Source organism: Pelodiscus sinensis, chromosome 2, assembly GCF_052426305.1.
Source record: "Pelodiscus sinensis isolate ZL-2025 chromosome 2, ASM5242630v1, whole genome shotgun sequence".
Taxonomy (NCBI): domain Eukaryota; kingdom Metazoa; phylum Chordata; order Testudines; family Trionychidae; genus Pelodiscus; species Pelodiscus sinensis.
In genome coordinates, this window is record NC_143053.1 from 149144980 (window position 1) to 149166416 (window position 21437).

At 40.3% G+C, this 21437-nt stretch overlaps 1 protein-coding gene across 6 annotated transcripts in view; it reads right to left on the reverse strand.

Annotated features, from left to right (window-relative positions):
- The window catches only part of INVS (inversin), a 145403-nt gene that overhangs the window by 41609 nt on the left and 82357 nt on the right, over nt 1-21437 (reverse strand). For 5 of the 6 annotated variants that reach the window (XM_075921591.2, XM_075921590.2, XM_089776475.1 and 2 more), the window contains 5 exons: nt 21066-21237; nt 12932-13087; nt 8948-9177; nt 7405-7511; nt 3415-3627 (listed from right to left, as the gene is read on the reverse strand). In XM_075921591.2, the coding sequence (XP_075777706.2) occupies nt 3415-3627; nt 7405-7511; nt 8948-9177; nt 12932-13087; nt 21066-21237 (878 nt within the window). The remainder of the gene's footprint in view (nt 1-3414; nt 3628-7404; nt 7512-8947; nt 9178-12931; nt 13088-21065; nt 21238-21437) is intronic. The other variant, XM_075921589.2, reaches the window with a different exon arrangement.

Below are 21437 nucleotides of genomic sequence, written 5' to 3' on the forward strand. Positions count from 1 at the left end.
ATTAGCTATTCAAGATATTTTGATCAGACTCAGCTGCTCTATGAATGGATCTTGCACTTACTATACAGGGGAGTTCCATATGTAGGGACGCTGCAAACTATACCCTGAGACAAGTCATTCCTGAGCCTGAACTGGCAAGACATCTGAGGTAATTACCTGTAAATCCTAAAACAGGTCCAGGCCAATGAACCAGGTTCCAGCCAATCTATAAGCAAGGGATTAACTAGAGGCAGGTTATACAGGCTCCTAACGAAAGCAGATACCCCAGCTGACTCACTGTTGCTATCTTATTGGGAGGATTAACAGATGTTCAGAAGTTCTGACAGACTCCTACAATCTGTGCCCATTCCTGCTCCTGCAACAGCTGGCTCCCCTCTTATCCTGACACAAGTGAAATTCTGGTTCCCCGGAAGTTATTAGGAATTTTATCACTGGTTTTGATAAGACCAGGATTTCATCCTAGAAATTCAGATGATCTGACCATTATTATTACTCGACCTAATTGGCCATAAATGACTAATAATCAGTACAACAGTGGAGATCAAAATCAGTCCAAAAAAGGCCACGTTACCCAACTGTACGGTGCAACACAATTAATGTATATATAATAAAGCATTATCTATAATGTGTGTTCATCCTAGACTTCTTCAAAGAAATCTTCTGACTTTGGCAGCAGACATATTCAACAGAGAATAAAGTGAAATGGTTTCCAGACACATAGAGGAAGTTTCAGGAGACAATAACCCCACTCTGCATGTCTGATGCTGTTCTTAGAATTGTTCTCTTAAGCTCCTGTACAGATCTAAGGAACCTCTCTACAAATATTCCACTAGGGTTAAACATATTGAAAGAGCTTCTGAGAAAACTTTTTTGGCTGAGATTTTCAGAGCCATGTTCAGTTGTACAACTCCCTTTACAAATAATGAAAATAAGGCATCCAAATCACCTGAATTTGAAAATTGCTGCTTTTGCATATCTGCTGCTGACAATACTTCTGAACTACTCCTTGCAGGAGAAATAACGGGTAGTTCGATTTAGGCTTTTAATTCAAAATACCAGGTCCCTGCCGCATGTAGACATGGGCAGTTAGTCCGGACTTGTAAATTTCAAAAATGGCGACCGGCTGGGAAGATGCAAATCAAGCGCGGGATATTTAAATCCCGGGCTTGATTTGCAACTTCGAATGCCTACATTAGCCTCCCTAGTTCAAACTAGGGGGCTAGAGTAGACATACCCTAAGGTAGAAGGTCACTCATATTCATCTTTATATATGTATAATTATTTAAATTACAGAAATCATTTAGTCTACATGCTTTCTAATCCAATGTCAGTTTTAAAGTACTTTTCTAATTTAAAAAACAACGTGTGGATCATCTGTATAGTATAATCCCCACAGTATATGACACTTACCACTTTTACCTTTCTTGCCTATGGAATCCTTAATTCTGCTTGTTTACATTTTAGAGCAGGTTACAAAACTTCATAAAATAGACACAAAGTTAATTTCATGCCTACCCAATGTTTATTTACAAACACTTAACAATACAGTAAACTTCCGATAATCTGGCACCTTTAGGACCCGGGGCTGCCGGATTATCAGATATGCCGGACTATCAAAAGGGGGGGCTCTGAGGGGTCTGGAGTGGGGTCGGAGGGGTGCCACTCCAGACCCCTCAGAGCCCCCCCTTATGATAGTCTGGCTCTGCCCCAGGCGTCCCTGATTCAGCCGCTGGTGGTCAGTTTCAGCAGCAGCTGAATCGGGGATGCCTGCAATAGAGCAGCTGGGGTGCTGCCGGGTTGGTCCCGCAGCGCCAGAGCGGCGCTATGGGACCAACCGGCAGCGCCCCAGCTGCTGTACCACAGGCGTCCGGAGCTGTCCGCTGCCCGTGTGCTCCGCCGCTTTGCTTCCTCTCCCTGGTCTGCTGGAGACCAGGGAGACAGCCCCGTTCGTAACTGCGGATCCGACATAAGTCGGATCCGCGTAACTCGGGGACTGCCTGTACTGCAGATGTTTGGAGGGAAGATGGGCATTGTTTATCTGGTTGACTTCTGTTCTCTTTTTAATTTACCTTGTTATGTGGCTAATAGAATACTTCATTTAGCCTTGCACTTCTGCTATAAACTGGTATTTAATGTGGCTTTAACAATCTAAGCTTAAAAATTAGGGAAGGGCAAAAGTCATTTTATGCCTGCCCTTGACAGACAGGTAATTTTAAAAGTTCCATTTGCTGTTCGGTAATGGTAAACTCTTTTTATTCATGTGAAAAATCTGTTTGAGTTCCAGATTTTATAGCTTCTTTTTGTTTTCATCCTGTATTTCACTTCTTGCTCCTCTGTTGAGACTTTTGCCTGTTCACTCACTCACTCACTCACTCAGTCACTCACTCTCACACACACACACACACACACACACACACACACACACACACACACACACACACACACACACACACTTGTGCTCACTCTTAACTTTCCACTTTGTTTCTATCCTCCACTCCTCTAGTCCTTTGTGTATTGTACTGCTGTTAGTTAACACTTTTAGGCTATGTCTACACTGGCACGATCTTGCGCCAGAAATATGCAAATGAGGCTAAGCGTGGAATATCGCCGAGCCTCATTTGCATATCTAATGAGCCGCCATTTTTGTGGAAGAGGCTCTTGCACCAGAAGGAGCATCTACACTGCCCCTTCTTGGGCAAGAAAAACCCGCTTGCGCAATGCCGTTATTTCTGAAAATAATCTGCATAACAGCATTGCGCAAGAGGGTTTTTCTTGTGCAAGACGGGGCAGTGTAGACAGCTCCTTCTGGCGCAAGAGCGTCTTCCGCAAAAATGGTGGCTAATTAGATATGCAAATGAGGCTCGGCGATATTTCACGCTTAGCCTCATTTGCATACTTCTGGAGCAACAACCCGCCAGCATAGACATAGCCTTAGAGATCACAAGGTAGATGAGATAATATCTTTTATTGGACCAAAATCTGATCTTGAGAGAGGTCTGAACAATAGCTCTATCATGCTCAATAAAAATTAAACTGAGAAGTACTGAAAAAAAGCTAAGCTTAATAGAGAGAAGGATTGTCATGGGCAAATATTTAGAAACTGATTGGCTGGCAAGTCTCTCTTCATTTTCCAACCCCTCAGAAACAGAGATAAAGGTATCAGAGTTATCCATCACCATAATAGTGATAAAGCTTCCAGAAGTATTTGATAGTTTTAAAATCCCTGAATTTATATATGTATTACATAATGTACCTATCTATACAACATCTGGGGGAACACTCTATTTTCCTTGAAGGGAAAAAAGACTATTTCTAAAGAGATTAAGAAACAGCAATTCATCTGTAAACTATTATTGTCTTCCACAACTTCATTTTTAGGAACTTCATTTTGCTCTCTACATGTGTCAGACTTACTTGGCAGCAGCATCTTTTCTCAAATGTTCATGCTTCATTAGAAGATTTTTTCGGTCTTGGAAAGCCTTTCTAACCTTGTATCCTTTGTAGACAGCTTGGATTTTGAAGGCAGCAATGTCCTGTATGGCAGCTATAGACAAGGCACCATGTTCTAACATAAACTGAGTCACTTCATGGTGTTCGCCAAGCAGTGCATAATCAAGTGGAGTGTATCTAAAGCAAGAACACAAACAAGTGTGTAGATTAGATTGTGAGTCACAATATATGTTTTTGGTCTATAAAATGAGATGGAAGCTCCACTCATGTGGAATCCTCCTGTAAAGAAAGTATTTAACACCTTTTTCAAAGAATGACTTATCCAAATTCTGAAGATCTGAGAGGTTCCATACTTAACATATTTCTTAAAGGAACAAAAGGATTTGAGCAAGCAATTAAGACTTTGTTGTTCCTTAAGGTTCATTTACAAATATGTCCTCTGTGACATGCACTGTGTTCCTCACTTAAATTTGTAAGTGCCTATGATGTGAGATTAGGTGGCATGAGGTGTTATTTGTACAAGCATATCCCTTTTGGGAACTTGATTTCAAATGCTGGTTTAGATCATACACGAAAATGAGCTTGCTGGTCCCATTTTATCCCCTAGCTAGGAAATATTTATCTACGTTATAACAATATCACATAGATACAGTAATTACTTAATTTATAGTTTTGACAAAGTGGGGACAAAACAGAAATAGCAGTCATTTGGCAGCACACGTTTAAGTGTTTGACAGAGGTGTGTAATAGAAAGACAGACAATATTATGACCAACTATAGCCATTGGTATTCTTTCCACACTTTCAAGGGCATTAAGGGTAAATTTTAAAAAAAGAAACCTCAAGAGACTAAGTCCCAATTTCAAAAGCCATTTAGGGGACCAAGTGCCACTAGTTTTCAATGGGATTTAGACTAAGTCACTTGAGATGTCTACATTGTAATAAACACTGATGGTTGACCCAGGTCAGCTGACTCAGGCTCACGGGGCTTGGGCTAGAGCAGGCATGTCCAAAGTCCGGCCCGCGGGCCAATTGCGGCCCGTGTTCCGGTTTAATACGGCCCCACAGGTAATTTGGCAATATCTATCTTTTATGGCCCCCAACGAATCCATATGTATTGAGATGAATACATTGTAAAATCTCAGTTAATGTCAGTTGGTCTAAATCAGTTATAAATATATTTGGACACAACATGTATACTTGGTGTTATGTTCCTGTTCATATTTTCTGAACTTAAAAGTTGACAGACAACCTTTATTACCAATAATATGTAATGTACTTTGCAATGTTCCTGACATATATTTCAGCTTCCTGGATTTTTTTTCATCTGGCCTTCAGATATGAAAGGCAGAGTGATTTAACACCTGTTTAGATTTGTCATCCATGTGACGAAATGAAAAGTATGCTGTTTGCAATAAACTTTGCATAAAATAGTTAATTTGCATTTAATTTTAATGGTTCAAAGAATGTCAGGCAAAATGGTCGGCCCTCACGCATGTTCACTTCATCAAATCTGGCCCTCTTTGAAAAAAGTTTGGACACCCCTGGGCTAGAGCATTTCAGGGTAGATATTTGGTCTTAGGCTGGAGCCCAGACTCTTGGACCTTTTCCCTCAGAGGCTGGCAACCGATCCCTGAGAGCCTGAATCAGCTGACATGGCCAGCTCCTGTTGTTTTACTGCCGTTTAGACACACACCTTTAGGCACTTTTCAAAATTTCAGGGCAAATTCACACAAATAGTATTGGGCAGCAAAATCTACAAAGACCTCCCCACTTGTACTGAAGTGCACATGCTAGGAAAAGACAATTATTAATTGAATATTAGTGGCAACAGGAAAAAAAAAAGATGCTTATACAGTGTATCAAGTTATTCAGCTAGTGTCAATGCATGAGGTAGTAAAATTAAGGCTCTTTTTGATGGTAACCAGCAAAGATTCACTGCAGATACAGACAGGAAGAAAAGACAGACAGCACAATTGGACTTGCCATATGGTGATGGTTTGATGGGAAGATTAGAGTGCCCGAAGAGAAATGTCAATAGGAATAAAAGGCAATGACATAGCATGGAGATTTGTAGGTCAAGATGTATTGCTGATAACACATTAAATGAGACAAAGATTTGAAATAACTCTTGGACCGATATTACCTGCTGTTTTGAATAGTTTTCATTAACATACCAAAAGATATTAATGCATATTTTTAGGTTCCTAAAACATAGGAGTTAGAGGTTACTTACCTGTACCTGGAGATTTTTTCAGATATGCGGTCCCTATCTGTATTCCATTACCCCCACTCTTTCCCCCTTTGCTTCAAATTTTTCTGACCAGCAGTAAGAGAGGAACTGGACAGGTGTCGATCCACAAAGCCTCTTACGTTCTCAGCTTGGACTATGAGGAGAGCAACTACACAGAAATGGACCAAGGGACGCCGTATGCTAAAAAGCACAGAGCCTACTTGTTCCCTTGTGTGGAACAGACAAGGGAACCAGCACTTGAAGGAGTCACAGTTATATTTGTAGAAAATCACTGATCTCATTTTAACTTTCTCCTGTCTCCAATTTGCCTTTCTCAAGTCTTCTTTGCTCCTGAAATGTTCCATCTCTTCACAGAAAATAATGTTCTATGACAGTCTGTTATTTTAAAAAGGCATTATTGAAAGTTTTTAGGATCATTCTATTTCTAAAAGTTTGGTCTAGAAAAACCAATTTGTTTTATTAATTAGTTTTCAGTGGGAGCTAGTACTTAGAATTGAATTTTAGAAGACTGGTAGTTAGATTTAAAATTATATTAAAGTTGCAATTATTTATATTCTGGAGCTCTGAATATTAACTCTAAGTCTCTCAATTTGTGCAAAGGGAGAAACTGCTAAACCTCCCTTCAAAGGTGCTGCTAGAAAAGAACAAAAGGATGCCTCCTTACCATAAGAGCACCACAAAAAAATGCCTTAACATGTGCATGTGCATATATCTGAAAGTCAATCCATCAAAATCGAATTAGAGCTCAGCACCTTTTAAGGTTCACTCATCCCCAGTTTAGATAGATTTTGGCAGTATGACACACTATTTGATGTATGCAAATATAGCATCACTTATCAATGCAACATTAAGGTTGAATATTTAAATACGCACAATTCTGGAGTGCATTTATATTTAGAAGACTCTTGCTTATGCTCCTAAATGTATGGCTTACTATGTATAGTACAGGCGACCCCAGCACTTACGACCTAATTGGTTCCTGGAGAACCGTCGTAAGTCGAGCGGTCATAAGTTGAACTCCCATAGGTGCAATGATGAAAATGGGGGTTCTGTTCCTGGCCCGCTTTGCCTCCTAGGACTTGTAGTTCATGGCGTGAGCTGCTCCCAGGACCGGCTGGGGGCTGTGCAAGAGGAAGGTGGCACAGCGCGAGTGCTCCCAGGGCCGGCTTTGGGCTGTGCCGGGGACCAGAGCAAGGCAGTCGTAAGTGCAGGGGGTCGTAGGTCAGGTGGTTGTAAGTCGCGGGTCACCTGTAGGTGCAATGTGGCTGACTTACTGGAATGTTGTTGCTGCCTTAACTCTTCAGCTTCTGGGATTGAGCATTTATGTTCTTAATTATAGTTCTCTATTAATAGAAGTATTTTAAAATTTATTTTCCTTGTCTTTTAAAACAGTAAAAGAAACAAAGGAACTGAAACAGCGCCAGTGTATTTATAAGTAGAACATATCTCAATGTGGGATTAAGGATCACACATACAAACCCAGTGAAGCTAGGAGAGGAACAGAGTTTGAACAGCCTTATACGAAAATCAAATGTCTTCAACAGCATACTTTAACTACTGTTCAGTCCCACGCTTAGACCAGTGTTCTTACACATGTTTAAGCTCATGTTTCTCGGACAATAAATATCTGAACATGTGACATACAAAGCAGAACCAAGCAGATTTGCTAAATTAAAAGATAATATGCTTAATAACCTATACCTCTCTTCATTGTTCTCCATGTGATTAGGGAATGCATCAAAACCCAGCAGCAACTTTATAGCATCAAGGTAGCCATTGTTACACAGCCAATGTAAAGCAGTCCTTCCCTATAAATAAAAAATAAAAAATATATGAATAAGAAAGTTTAATAGCTGCTTTATATTTTCAAAAGAAAAATAGCATATGGTATTGTCATTCAGGGCTCAAATGGACATTTGGCGTCACTTGTTTGGTCATAAATGCATCCTGTCCATTGAAAAAGAGAATTTACATGGAAAAATCACCAATAAGATTTTTAAAACTAGATCAGGTACAAATTTTCAGCTGTGAAGAATCTGCACTCTGTGATGCTAAGAAGAGAAGAAGGAAATCTGGCTCTAAGCCTTATTTCTGCTCCTGCACTCATGGACCAATTGGGACCATAACAGGCATCTGTAATTTAGACTGGTCTAAGGCCCCAAGATAAACCACACCAGTAAATGTAGTCTTGTAGAGCCATGAATCAGTGTAGCAGCAGAGTGCACAGTGCTCCACCTTCGGCAGACTCTCAACATTCTGCCTGTATAAGAGACATGGGGAGCAGTTGGCACAGAGGCTTCTGTGCCAGTTCTAAGCCTCCCAAAGCTTATCTCATGTCAGGAGAATCCTCAGCTGTCTTTTAGGGTAACTTTCCAGCTGCTGTGAACTACTGATGTAACAAAAATCATCTGAAACCAAGGTCCACGATCTGGCCCGCAAGTAATACCTAGAGAACATCCTTGTCAGAACACTGCAGCACCAAATTTTAGGCCACAGTAAGTAGACTTTCCAAACAGGAAACCTCTGCGGCAAGTTACATTACACTGACTGTGAGATGAGTGTTTATTTCTCAAGCAGTGAGGTAAAAGGTTAATATACTGGAACAAATTCGCTGCTGGTATAAACTGGTACAATTCTATTGACTCCAATGGAATTGTGCCAATTCACAGCAACAGACAATTCGTCCTAGAACACAAAATCACCAAGTTTCATTTAGCACCTACAGGAGGGAGCAGAGGAACATACAAAAACTGTAAGGTTTTCCTTTACTCTTAAGAGCTTCACACAAACAAAAAATTGCTGCAGTTCCTTCATTAAATTTGCTGTATATCACTTGCTCTATCCTTACTAACATAGGCTAGCGACACAGCATAGATTACAAAATATTGTTAAATATTTAAATAAGAAAACAAGTAAAATATATTTTAAAGGATAATTTTAAGATATTAGCTTTATATGGAAAAGTCCAAAGACAATATGGAAAATTTGTATCTTCAGTTTATTCTGCATATTAAAATAATAGTTTTTGCTCAAGCCCTAAAAATGTGAAATACACAGGGAAAGTAGTCTTAGGACTGCTATTCCTTCCCCTACAATAGCAGTGAATACAGATTCATCATATCACTGGATGAAAAGACAAGGATTAATACCACCTTGTTGCAGAAAAGAAAAGAATAACCAGAAGATACTTTCAATTTATGCTTGGTCTGAGACAACTTAAATGACACAGTGAAGGACAACATACCTCTTTATCTTGAATATTTGGATCTGCATTATTTTCCAATAACACGACCATGCAGTTAATATAGCCCCCATATGCAGCACACTGCAAAGGAGTTCTACCTGCATAATCTTGCACATTTGGGTTGATTTTATTTTCTATCAAAATTTGACATACATCAGCATTTCCACCCAGAGCTGCCCAGTGAAGAGGAGAATGGCCATCTTGATCAACCAAATCAACTCTTGCTCCCCCTGTAATAGCAAAACAACATTTGAACATCAGCAATAAAAACACCAAAGTATTTTTGCACATAAGAGAAATGGGAGATTACGCTTATGTCAGCTTGCAACACCTTTGATAAACAAAAGACTATGGGTAATACTTTCAAAAACTCCTACATGACTTAGAAGCTGATTTTAAAAAGTGATTTGGGTGGTTAGGGCTTTCAATGGGAGTTAGGCATCCAACCTACTCAGGTGCTTTTGAAAATCCCAGTAGGTGTCTATCTATATCTTTAAGTGCCCAAGTAACTTTGAAAATCTTGTTCTTACGCATTTGAATACTTTTGACTTTTCATGAGATACGGGCTTCTAAGTGCCTAAGTCATGTTTGAAAATTGGACGTAAGTGCTTTTCAAACTTTTACCACTAGAATCACCACATTGTCATGAGCTTTTACAGAATTCCCTTTCTCTTTATTCAAGCATGTAATTTTTTTTTTACCCAAATTAAATTCAAGGTGCTCTTACAACAGTTAAAAATGCGGTGAGAAACCATAAAACACCCACAAAATATACCAAACTTTGGCTATAACCAAACCAAAATTGGTTTGGTTAAAGCCAATAATATGCTTGGTCTGATACAACTTAAATTGTATAATAATACAATTATAATGATTCATAGATTCAGATAGCCCTGACCACTTTATATCCACAACTCGTTGCTTCCACAAAAGCCAAAGAGGAAAAATGTGTGTAGACTATATCCTAGTGAGGTAAATAGAAAGGAGCATAAACACTGCCAAATTAAGTGTAAAAATGTAATAAGAAAAGCCAAAAAGGAGTTTGAAGAACAGCTAGTCAAAAACTCAAAAGGTAATGACAAAATATTTTTAAGTACATCAGAAGCAGGACGCCTGCTAAACAACCAGTCGGGCCCCTGGACAATCGAGATACAAAAGGAGCACTTAAAGATGATAAAGTCATTGCGGAGAAACTAAATGAATTCTTTGCTTCAGTCTTCATGGCTGAGGATGTTAGGGAGATTCCCATACCTGACCCATCCTTTGTAGGTAACAAATCTGAGGACTTGTCACCGATTGAAGTGTCATTAGAGGAGGTTTTAGAATTAATTGATAAACTTAACAGTAACATGTCACCAGGACCAGATGGCATTCGCCCAAGAGTGCTGAAAGAACTCAAATGTGAAATTGCGGAACTAATAACTATGGTTTGTAACCTATCTCTTAAATCAGCTTCTGTACCCAATGACTGGAAGATAGCTAATGTAACACCAATATTTAAAAAGGGCTCTATAGGTGATCCCGGCAATTACAGACCAGTAAGTCTAACGTCAGTCCCGGGCAAATTAGTTGAAACAATAGTAAAGAATAAAATTGTCAGACACATAGAAGAATATAATTTGTTGGGCAAAGTCAACATGGTTTCTGTAAAGGGAAATCATGTCTTACTAATCTATTAAGAGTTCTTTGACGGGGTCAACAAACATGTGGACAAGGGGGATCTAGTAGATAATAGTGTACTTAGATTTCCAGAAAGCCTTTGACAAGATCCCTCACCAAAGGCTCTTACATAAATTAAGTTGTCATGGGATAAGAGGGAAGATTCTTTCATGGACTGAGAACTGGTTAAAAGACTGGAAACAAAGAGTAGAAATAAATGGTAAATTTTCAGAATGGAGAGGGGTGACTAGTGGTGTTCTCCAAGGGTCAGTCGTAGGACCAATCCTATTCAACGTATCCATAAATGATCTGGAGAAAGGGGTAAACAGTGAGGTGTCAAAGTTTGCAGATGATACTAAGCTGCTCAAGGTAGTTAAGACCAAAGCAGAATGTGAAGAACTTAAAAAAGATCTCACCAAACTAAGTGACGGGGCAACAAAATGGCAAATGAAATTTAATGTGGATAAATGTAAAGTAATGCACATTGGAAAAAATAACCCCAACTATATATATAATATGATGGGGGCTAATTTAGCTACAACTAATCAGGAAAGAGATCTTGGTGTCATCGTGGACAGTTCTCTGAAGATGTCCACGCAGTGTGCAGCGGCAGTCAAAAAAGCAAACAGGATGTTAGGAATCATTAAAAAAGGGATAGAGAATAAGATGGAGAATATCTTATTGCCCTTATATAAATTCATGGTACACCCACATCTGGAATACTGCATACAGATGTGGTCTCCTCATCTCAAAAAAGATATACTGGCATTAGAAAAGGTTCAGAGAAGGGCAACTAAAATGATTAGGGGTTTGGAACGGGTCCCATATGATGAGATATTAAAGAGACTAGGACTTTTCAGCTTGGAAAAGAGGAGACCAAAGAGGGATATGATAGAGATATATAAAATCATGAGTGGTGTGGAGAAAGTGAATAAGAAAAAGTTATTTACCTGTTCCCATAATATAAGAACTAGGGGCTACCAAATTAAACTAATGGGGAGCAGGTTTAAAACAAATAAAAGGAAGTTCTTCTTCACACAGAGCATAGTTAATCTGTGGAACTCCTTGCCTGAGGAGGTTGTGAAGGCTAGGACTATAACAGGGTTTAAAAAAGAACTAGGTACATTCATGGAGGTTAAGTCCATTACTGGCTATTAGCCAGTATGGGTAAGGAATGGTGTCCCTAGCCTCTGTTTGCCAGAGGGTGGAGATGGATGGCAGGAGAGAGATCGCTTATGACTAGGGATGTAAAATCTTGTTTAATTGGTTAACTGGTTAAACATTAAATTTAACTGCTTAACCAATTAAATGGTGAAGGGGAGCACCACCTGCTGTGGATGGGCTGGAGCAGCTCCCCCACCACAGACATGGGCTGCTTTGGATGGGCTGGAGCGCCCCTGCCTACAGCAAGCAGGAAGACTGCTCCAGCCCCTACTGTTTAACCAATAACATCCCTAGTGTAGATTAAATGCAATGTTTCTATAAGTGCTGGCAGCTAAAATGATATATCTGTGTAGTTACGATTTTCTTTTGTAGTTTCTATTATTTCTAAACTTTTCTAAAAAATAAATTTTGTTTACGATAAAAAGTCACAGGAAAAAACATATAAAAGTAATGATAGCAGAAAAGTTTCCGATACAGCTGTTCTTTAACATATAAGCCATTTAAATGTTCAAAGACAGTTACTGAACCCATTTCATCAATCATAAATAAAATTTAAATTGATCTCATTTATAGGAAAGAGAAAAAAATACTGTGAGATTTTAGGAGATTAAAGGGTACTTGAAGAGAATTATGGTGACAGGAGGTTGTTTTTCTGTCTTCTCTCAATGCACTGCAAATCATTCTTATTCACAGCTTGAATCTCTCTGGAAGTCCAATGGCAGAGGTTTTTGACAGCTGGGAGTGGAGCCAGTCCAGGGGGCTGGCAGTGAGGAACCAAGCCCGCTAGTGGGTCAGGGCCAGGGGGAAGGAAGTCTAGGTGGTGGGCCAGAGCCAATAGCGGAGCCAACAGAAGGACCCAACAGAGAGGCTGGTGGCTCCCCAGGAGAGCCCGGAGGCTGGCAGCAGAAGGCCCAAAATTGACCTCCCTCGGTTCGACAAATTCCCTTGTTCAAGATCAGTCAGCCTCTGGATGATACTGAGCCAGGGAAGTCCAACTTACGTATACTACTTACTGTTCTATGAAATGCACCATACATTAATCATTCCCTACTGAACTAATTTTGAGCTCTTCTTTTTGCCCCGAAATGCCATTTATTTTACAATCTACCTACAACAACATTTTAACTCCATGAATGGATTTGTAAATTTATGACAGCTGACCTTTAATGAGTGTCTGTATCACTTCTTTGTGTCCCATCTCACAGGCTCGGAAAAGCGGAGTGTGCTTCATTACATCAGATGCATCTACCTGTGCGCTATATTCTAACAGCAATTTCACGGTGTTGACATGGCCCGAAAGGGCAGCAGCATGCAATGCTGAAAGCAGAGTTAGGGGGGGAAAATTCACCATATCATAGGAATTAGACAATGACAATTGTAACAGTCAAAAACAAATATTTGTTTCAATAATCGTGGGGGAGAGAATTGCAATTCAATCGTGAAACTTTGAATAGTTCAAACTATAACAAGTCACTGGCAATCACCACTTCTCCTTTGCCATGCAAATGCAACAGCCTGCATGATATAAAAAGACAGCAACTCTGTGACACATTCTTTCCTTGTGCAGACATAGTCAAACCTCACCAAGAAATTATATTGAACTGATGGAAGGACAGTAGCTTCTTCCTACCATAACACTGTATAATGCTATTGCCTCTTTTACTACTCCTATAGTGAGTCACCCCCTGAAGGCATTGCCTATTGCTATTGCAATAAAGAGAAACAAATCCCTTGATAATTGTTCTGAGATTTTCCAACTAAACACCAGATAATCTTTCAGACATCAAATAAAGGGGTTTCATTTCACACTAACATGAGAGAAATTTTTTCTGCAAAAGATCTTGGAGATGTGTTGCCACGGGATCTCGCTTCTGAGGAAAAGGGAGTGGAAAGTGCACAAACCAGCTGCAATAAATACTGCACTAGAGATAGAGATATAGTGAAAATTGTTGTACTATAGAAACAAGGAGGCAGCTGAAAGCAATTGCTTTCCTCCCATTCCTGTATATTCTCTCTCTCTCTGGGTATGTCTACACTACAACGTTAATTCAAACTAACTTAGTTGGCCGCTGTCAGCAGACAGGCTACTGGGCTAGATGGACCTTTGGTCTGACCCAGGACGGCCATTGTAAGCTCAGGGCTCAGGGTCGGGGGGTCTCACTGGACTCCCTTGATTCTCATGCACACCTGCTCCTGGGTGGCCAGGCTGGCAGCTCTCCTGCCCTAGACGGCCACTTTCCTGTGCCTAGTGCGGAGATTGTGGACGAGGTCCACGATGTCTGCACTAGCCCAGGCGGGTGCCCGCCTCTTGCTGTCCCGGGCAAGCTCCCGGGAGCTGCCAGCCTGGTCCCGGGAAGAGGGGGAGGGCTGGGGAGCATCGGGTGTGTGGCTCGATCCGTGCCAGGTGCAGGGTCTGCTGGCTGGGTGCTGGCAGGCTTGCACCTGGCACGGGCACCGTAGCCAGCCCGTGCCCCTTTAAGGGGTCCGGGGCTGGGAGGGGGGCAGAAGAGTTTCCCTGGTGTTGACCAGAGTGGCCACCAGGGAAACCTGGGGAGGGCTAGCCTCCCACTAGTTCGAATTAAGGGGCTACACAGCCCTTAATTCGAACTAGCTAGTTCGAACTAGGCTTAATCCTCGTAAAATGAGGTTTTCCTAGTTCGAACTAAGCGCTCCGTTAGTTCGAATTAAATTAAATTCGAACTAACGGAGCGCTAGTGTAGCGCCTATGAAAGTTAGTTCGAACTAACGTCTATGAGTTCGAACTAACTTTGTAGTGTAGACATACCCTCTCTTTTTTAACTTTCCATGTAGTTTTGCAAATTTAGGGGGGAAATTAAATCTTAGTGGTACTAAGAGTCAAGAAGAGAGATAGTGAGTGATGAAGGATGGTTTCTTTATACGGCAGAGAGCGAATAACCCGGTTTCCTAATGCTTTTTAATCCTGTCGATATTTTTAAGAAAATGTGGTTTTGGGGCTGTGTGGAAACCCATTTTCAATGTTAACCCTTTTACCATTTTAACATAATCCCATGTTAGAAGAGAGAAAGAGTAGTGCAAGCAAGATGCATTTTTCCTCCGTGGCAGAAGGAGCTAACAAATTGCAACTTTAAAGGGGCACACTCCTCACGAACCATGTGAAGGACCAGATTCGAGGCTCTCTGCTCCTTCCCAACAGGGAGAAGTCATTTGAGAGTAGTTCCTGTGCTCCCTCGATTGCTGCGAATCAGTTACTCACGACAATTCAAGTTCTGGGAGCAAGGGGAAGACGCAGGGATGGCATGCGAATCAGCAGATTCATGGCGCTCCAAAAATGCCGGGAGTGGGAGTAGTAGGACGTGTAGGGCTTCCGCATGGGGGAGCAGAACAGACAGGGGATGCATGGGCCACAGGCAGAACCCCAGTGGACCATGGGCCATAGATTGCCCACGACTGTAGCCATCTGAGACGGAGGGCCATTCATACAGCCTACTTACTAGTCTTGGTTGCACATTGCGCTGCTCCTTCCTAAAGTGCCCCCCCCCCACCCGAACTCAGGAGTGTAAGCTACAGTATAATCCTATAAACAGATTTTCATTTAGGAATATGCTTAGCTAATAAAAGGCCATATGTTCCTGTCTCCTATAGGACATGGCAGGCAGCAAAAGGGACCAGCAAAAGGCTTGGGAATCATGGAGTGGATTCTCCCTGGGATTGCCCCAGAAACCAGGAAAATCTCTTTGCATGGGATAGGTTTGCACACTCCTATCTTTTCACATTTCCACTGTCTTTTCTTACCCCTCAATTTATGCACCCTCCACTTCACTCTGGTTCAGCCATAGATCACAGCACAAATTCGTTAGAAGAACCTGAGATGGCCACAGGAAGTGAATGTGTTGTTTGGTTGCAAATGAGGTTACTGTCATCCATAATATCAACCCTCTGGAGCTATCATCTCTCTATATATTTTAGAGTGCATCTGTCTGTCTGAGTGCCTGTGAGTCTGTCTCTTCAAGAACTCCTTCAAAATAGTAAGATCTAGGGCCACCAAATTTGGTATGCTTGCTCTTCTCCTAACTTAAAGCCAGGTCAAGGTGTGGTTGTGCCGGGACAACTGGAAGCCCTGGGAAAAGGACTGTTTTCCATAACATGCAAAGGGAGGGGCTGCTGTTTGGAGGGACGCAATATGAGAGTGACCACTGGGAGCAGCAGTACCACCAAAGGAGTGGCTAGCAGGGGTGGGACTCTGCCATCTTGCCTGCAAGCACACTAAATAAGTAGGCCCCTTTCCCCAAGCCCTTTCCCCCACTCCCAGCCCTTGGCCACAGTGCCGGGGGCGGCGGGGGTTAAAAATGCCCGATAGCTGGGGAGGGGCTAGGGAAGAGAAGACACCCCTGCCAGTTGTGGGGGGGAAGAGGAAATGGGGGAGAGAAAATGCCCCAGGGCTGCTTGGCTAGAGAAAGAAAAAGCCCATGTAGGATAGGACCCCCTACCCATAGCCCATCCTCATCCCCACCCACCAATACTCACTCTCATCTCACCTCGCCCCTAGACTCCTGCACTCACCCTCATCTCCAGGCTCTGTCCCAAATACTGCATCCCCCACACCATCAGCCCCTTGCCTTTAAGGACCTGGACAATGCCAGGTAAGTCTGCTAGTCTCAACATATATTTGTCAAAATACAAGTTTGGCTAACTCAAGTGGTCGTTCATGGAAAATCAAGCTACACAGAATGATGAGATTTGATGAAATGCAGAGCCAATGTTGTTAAAATTTGCTTGAAATATTCAGTCTCAAAAGTATACCTCTAGTACATCTTTGTCCTACAAATTACTTTTCTGATTACACAAATTCTGAGAAATTAAGAATGAATATATAAATACATTCAAAAATGCCAGTTACAGCAGATTAAACGATTCTTCAACAAATGATTTTTTTATGATTACATGATCTGTCCTTATTTAAAATTTCATTTTTCCATAGAATAAAACTAAGCGCATTAAAAATATAGAGGTGTCTCTAATTTTCTCAAGTTTAACGTACATATTGCCAGACAATGATCATTCCTCAAGTGATGTGTCAGAGATAGACAGAGGATGACACCGAGTCCTTATTCACCTTTTGTGCTCCTGTGCAAGGAGTAGGTAGAATCCTACACCGTGCATTCACTGAATGCTAATGAAAGAAATGTTTAGTGCTGTCTCAAACACAAGACATACTACAAGGACCACTGGTGGGAGGTATTGCTTGCAGCACTCTGCTACAGGATATATCAACGGCCAGTCTTGTGTATGCTCCTTCAGCATACTGAGACATTGTGCCTGCCTCCGTTTGCCACAGGCTGAGTACTACTTGAGTGCCCCTGTACACAGCTGTGGCTCTAAAAGCTGCAATCTGCTTCACACAGTGCATACACAGTAGTAAAAGAAATCCTAAAATGTGTAGCCATAATAACTGAAATCATACATGCACAGTAACATGATCCAAATTTTCCCAGAGAAAATTTACACTGTACAGCCAATTTTTAAAAAAAGACACTAATGCTTAATTGCTGGGGTTATCATTGTGGAAAAATAATTAATTAAGTACAGAAGCTTCAGTTACATTGGTGAAAAGAAGCCAAAATCACTGAAAGCTCCACTAGCAATTTGGGCGGGTGATTGGATATCACCCACATGGAAATTTGACAAGAATAAAGTCCCTGCTGGCTTAGCAGATTCGGATAAGTCTTGATTTCATATTCTGACCCCACGATAAACTCTAGGATCTGTTTCTGCACTCCTTATGAAACTGAATGCAGTAAGTTACTCAATCAGATGACACTGAGGGGCATGCAAAAATACAATAGAAAAAGAGCTGCTGTGTCAGCTTGGCCTGGTTCTTTCCCTTCATCACTCTTTTTGACGCAGGCATCTTGTATCCCCACTCTGTGCTCAATGTTTTCTTGTAAGCCTAATTTTCTGTGATGGAGTCACAGTGACTGAAGAAATTCTTTAGCCAGCTGGTCACAATAGAACCTTTGTTCCACCGACAGTCAGATCTCTCACCATTGTATACAGTCGGTGACGGCAGAGCTATAAAGCTGCCCATGCAGTACTCCAGCAGTGCTGATCCCTGAGAAGAGTGAAATTCCTTTTCCTTGGTGTCATTTTCCTACACAATGAGAAATGTCTTGATGTTCTATCAGAGTTTGGGTCTGAATGGAGATTTTGCTTTTTATAAGTAAATGCATAAAAACTCGCTAATATGATGTTATATCTGAGCTTTACCCAGCACAAGCATAAATGTCAGGAAATACAAACTTGTGGTCCCCACAGCAACTGTATCACAGTCTCCTTTGGCTCATGCACTGTTTTCTATTGTCACCTTACTTGCCCAAAAAACATGGGAAACAAAGCCTTCTGAAAACATAAGGGAGTGATTTTGAGGTGCTGTATATGGAATTTTTTTTGTTAAAACATATACCTTAAATATGGCCATGTTCAAACTGCTTGGGTACAAGAAGGGAACCACCGTACTTCTTGACTTTTAATGTGTGTTGCTCAATCATAGCTTTGAATTAATGGGCTTTTTAGGGGAACGTTCATTTTTTGCATTAAAAAATAGTCACGCATTACTGCAATGTGCTGCAAGAGACAGAAAGGACTGTAAAACAAACCATGTGGCTTATCTGAATAATTGCACAAACTCAATATTTGAGATGCTGTGCACTGTCTGTTCTGCGAGTTGTAGAAAGCCTTGTTGGTGTAAGGAGCTTTAATAACTGTGATGACTGCATGGGACTACTACACTTTTAAAGTCTGAACAATAATATATAGCAGAATTTAAAGGACATGTCCACTTGGCAGTAGTTATAGCAGAGACTGATAAGAGACTGTACCCAAAGAGAAAGTGGTAATTGACATTGTTTGTAAAGATAAAATCATTACTGAATTTTATGTATTACTTTATTTGTTGTTGTTTTATCTCCCTCATCTAATGAAAGCTATTATAAAAACATGTAAGGCTTTGATCTATATCTAAATTTGTAGGGAAACATGGTTTTGCATTTGTTTTATTAACTAAAAATAGTATTTGATCTTGTAATTAAAAAAGACTGTCATAATGCATACATAGGTACAATCAAAGGGGCACAGTTAAGATTAATTAGGTTTATGCCTTCTCCTCCACCCTTCTTGAGGTATAACTTGGCTGCAGAGTTAACCAGGGACTGATTACTCAAGTAAGCCAAGCCCGAGTAGGAATGGCCACAATATAAAGCCGTACTCAGATAATTCCACACTGGTGCTGCATCGCTTGTGTTAAGCTTTAGCACTTCTGAAGAGTATAGCCCATGATGTTCAGCACTGCTGTAAGCAGAGCCATTCTATGATTCTTTTTCAGTCAATTGTGGGAGAATTTCTCTTGGCACACAGGGACTTGTGGAAAGACATGGGAGGATTAACACCACTTGATCGGCTTAGCTTGGGTCTTCACTGCAAAGTAGGTGCATTACCTGTCTGAGTATAAAAAATACATGGGCTTTAGCTTAATGTATATACCTCAGGACAACTAGCCTGGGTATATCACCACACTTGGGTGAAAGGGTAGACAAGAGCCAGGTTAGGGGCTACCATCCAAAAAAGAACCTGAGTTGTCTTCGGGGCAAAGTTATATCTCATATGAGGGCCTTAGACTTTGTCTTAAACTGAGTTAATGCTATTATAGTGACTTACCCTTAAGTTAATTACTTTTGAGTTAGCTTGAGAGAGGCCATATTATGAAATAACACTTGTGTAGCTCAAAGTGGTTGGATTACTGCACTATATTAATAGCACAGGGATATCTGCTAGCAGCTGATGAGCTATTTCGAGCTTTAGCATACATCTACTGATGGATCCTCCAACTCATGTTACCGGTCTGTGTGTGTGGATAGGACACAAGATAGGGACAATATTCAAGATATAACTTGAACTAACTTTGCAGTGATGACAAGCTCTGAAAGGTTTATAAAAAGAGGTTTTCTGTACAGGAATTCAGGAGTCCTCTATTCTGATCCTAGGTATCGAATAGTGAACTAACAAAATGAAATCACAAGTATTAAGGAAATGGAATGTGATCAACCAAGAAGGAAAGAAATATGTTTATTTAAACACTTTAACACTTATTCAATTCAATTGTAAATACATAGAAAAAGAGCTTTTAGGAATTCAATTCCCCACACTGTAACTAATAAAACATTCTAATATATATCTCTAAATCACCCAAAAAGTTAACAGATGAGATGAATGAAAAATAATTAGAACAAACCCTGAAAGCCAATAAACAAAAAAACCCACAATCAAATCCCTCTCCCAGCAAAAAATTTTCAGACAAACTATCTTTTTTTTCAAGCCAACTTTAACTAACGACAGTCTGTCTATTCACAATAAGTGTTAAAAATATCATAGTCCGCTTCTGAACAAGAGTGATCTGTCATAAGCTCCAGGTCCAAAATTCTTCTCGCTTATATTATGCTATGCGCAGATTGTCTGACTGGCTGTCACCCCTATCTCTTACAGGTCATGCATATAGGTGTGCGTACACATGGATAGGATAGTTTGTATAGCACTTTGGAATCCTTTGCAATTAAAGGTGCTGTATCAGTATAATAGCATATTATTTATTATTACACAACTATGACTTTTTCTATTAAATGGGATTGAATTCAGCTGCTAGGAGAACCATAACTTTGGATTTCATGACTTATGTGTTTTAATTCTGAACCACTGTGCTACTTTCATTAAGCTTTTTACATTGACTAGAGATAATAGGCTGTAGAAAAACCTGTTGGGCTATCACATATAACCTCTTGCATTGGTACAATTTTTACCACATGAATCCTATTAATACTATATATGTCTTATTGATGGCTTTCGTGCTGACAACAACTACTTTTCTGGGTAATTTATTATATTACCCACAAGTTTTCTTCTGATATTGAGAAATATTTACTTATATTCAAACCAAAATATTTCTGTTTTTTGTTTTTAGATAATTACTCATTTTACCCTTCAAAACTACAAAAAGTAACTCCCTTCTAATATTAATCCTTATTTAATATCTGCATATCTCCTTTTTCTCAATTATTTTTCAGACAGAACTGCTCTCATCTGCATATTAAATTGTTGCTTTCTCCCCATACTGAAGATCCTGGCACTGCTAATGTGTAACATTAAGTCCAAGCATAAATGTTTGTAGGATTGTACCTATTTTTATAAAATGACTAATGATTGTTTCTGGCAGTTTTTTAACGAAATGCAGGCAACTAATAGCTCTTTACTGTAAAACAAGCCTTACCTGTTCCAGCATATTTATCTGCCATGTTGATGTCAATGTCCAATTTTAAATTCAGCATAGTCCTGATGACATCATCACTGCCTTTCCCAGCTGCCCACATAAAGGATGTTCTTCCCTCTAGATCTGAGTCATCTTTCACAGAGGGATGTTTCAAAAATACTTGAACTGTTTCCTGCAGGAAAACTTCACTGTGTAAGAATGCCACTGGCATTAACATAAAAAAAGAGCCTCTAATGACAGAAGAAACGATTGTTATGTTTTGCTTAGCAGCTTTTGATTAAAAAGCAAAATAAAAGCTTCATTTTTTCCTTTTTCAAGTCTCATAACATTGCTGGCTTGTAATATCATCACTTGTATAGTGTCGGAGGAATC